At 46.5% G+C, this 2,064-nt stretch overlaps 1 protein-coding gene across 1 annotated transcript; it reads right to left on the bottom strand.

The window, feature by feature from the left end:
* Nucleotides 1-474: 474 nt before the first annotated feature.
* LOC121994084 (UDP-D-xylose:L-fucose alpha-1,3-D-xylosyltransferase-like) lies at nt 475-1,852 on the bottom strand. The gene is made up of 4 exons (XM_042548248.1): nt 1,334-1,852; nt 1,100-1,261; nt 791-1,006; nt 475-684 (listed from the first exon to the last, which is right to left on the bottom strand). The coding sequence occupies exons 1-4, from the start codon at nt 1,841-1,843 to the stop codon at nt 475-477; spliced, it is 1,098 nt and encodes a 365-aa protein (XP_042404182.1). The 5' UTR covers nt 1,844-1,852.
* Between the last annotated feature and the right edge of the window lie 212 nt (nt 1,853-2,064).

The following is a 2,064-nucleotide window of genomic DNA, read 5'->3' as shown; positions in this document are numbered from 1 at the left end:
TATATTCATAGTTCACGAGCTTATTCGAGCTTTTATCGAGCATAAACGAGTCTAATAAATATAAATTATAAATTTAAATATTCATTAAAAATAAAATTACATATTTATAGAAAATTATAATATTTTTATTAAAATTTATAATTTTATTCTAATCAATAAATTTAATATATTTGTATATATGTTTAATAAGTAGCTTATAAAATCTATAAATTTAATATCAAACTATTATTATTTTATTTAAAAGTTGATTCATATGAGTTTAACGATTATATTCACGAGCTAACGAATCGAATATTGTGAAGCTTGAGTTTGATTTGTTTATCTTAATGAGCCTCATTAAACGAGTTCAAACGAATTTTTATCGAATCGACCTTCGAATAGCTTATAAGCGACTTGATTCATTTACCCCCCTAGTTTTACCGATACCAACATAACCACTTTATTGTCCTGAAAAAAAACCATTACATTGGGAAATTAGATTTGGCCGAGTGGTGATTCATCAGTGTGGTTATCCGCCAGCCAGAGCCCGTAGTCTTTGAAACGTTGAATCTTGTTTTGAAATCCTACGATGTAGTTGTTGTGGACGATGGCGTGCAGGCCTTGCGTTCTCTTCACCCAATTTGCATCCCTGAAGTACAACCCTCCCGATGGGAATGCAGTTTGAGGTAACAAGTCCAGATCTACCTGCAGTAGTCAACCACGCCGGCCGGCCGGCCAGAAGCGTCGTGTTATACTGGATGATCGATGTATCGCATATGAAATATATATGTAAAGGAAAGACGTTATGCACCTCTTTTGCGGTTTTTCTCAGAGCACAATTGAAAGCGGGCTGGTCGTTTGTCTTCGCCGCCTTGGACCAATGCTGCTTTTGGATTTCCTCGATCCAGCTGCGGATCAGCTTCTTGCCGCCCCTCGTCGGACGGAGGAAAATCATGCAACTGCAGATGTTGGTCTGCCCGTCGTTCTCTGGAGGTGGCAGATTGTGAGAGTGATTCAGAGGCTTCACCTGTTCATATGGAAAGGAAAGACGACGACTTCTTGTCAGAGGAGATATAAAAATTCCGGACAGACCTCCGTGTACACTACTTAGACTACTTACAGCGAACATGTCGTCGGCGAAGTAGACGTCGTGATCGCCGTCGAGGTAACGGAATGGATCCGCCACCCACACCATGTCGACGTCGTTGTACATGACGCTGTATCCCAGCTTCAGGAGTTGCAGCAAGTGGCGAGGCCTCCGCGATGTGAGGTTGAAGAATCCCTGGAGAGATTAAGCAACTCGATTATAAGCATCGAGCGATGTATGCCGTATGGTTAGAGGTCGGAGGAGCACCTGAGATCCGTAATCGTGGGCGGCATTGGACTCGGGAGCGGGCTGGACCAGGACGGCGTGGCCGGGCCACCGGCGGTTGATCTCGTAGAGGGTGGCGTAGTCCTCGGCGAAGATGAGCACCTGGTCCTGCCTCTTCTGCCGCGCGATGCTGATGAGCCAGTTGTTCAGCAAGGGGAGGAAAGGTTCGCTCACGGCGGTGACGATGAGAGTGTCGTTGCGGGCGGCGAAGGCCGCAGCGCGAGCGACCGTGTAGTCCTTCCATCGGGATACGGATCCGTCGTCGACCTCTCCGAGGGAGAAAGAGTATAAGAGGGCGGACACGGGTCGACGACAAAGCAACGGGAGGAAGACGAGGAGGAGGAGGAGGAGGAGGAGGGCGAGGACGGAGAGAAAGCCGGACCGGCTGAAGAGGAAGGAAGACACGATGCCTTGTGGTTGGGAGGCGCGTGAAGAGAGCAGGCCGTGTTTAGCCACCTCCAGCAGAGGCGGCTGCCTTCGATTGAGAGTCATGAGGGTGAAATGTTACGCCCAACAAGTTCCTCCGGTGAAGTCAACTGTGGAGAGAAATAGGAGAAGGGTTGAAGGGGGCAGGTTCTTGAAGCTTGCGCGACTCCTTACGATACACCAGTCGATTGACCAGTGGGATCTAGAGATCTTCAAAAGTTGACGATATTAATTTGACCCGAATCGTAATTCATATACGACAGAATTTTAAAATACAAATAAATGCT

The sequence above is a fragment of the Zingiber officinale genome, chromosome 6A (genome assembly GCF_018446385.1).
Source record: "Zingiber officinale cultivar Zhangliang chromosome 6A, Zo_v1.1, whole genome shotgun sequence".
In the NCBI taxonomy this organism is placed as follows: domain Eukaryota; kingdom Viridiplantae; phylum Streptophyta; class Magnoliopsida; order Zingiberales; family Zingiberaceae; genus Zingiber; species Zingiber officinale.
Note: the sequence above shows the minus strand (reverse complement) of the source record. Positions and strands in the feature narration are given on the sequence as shown.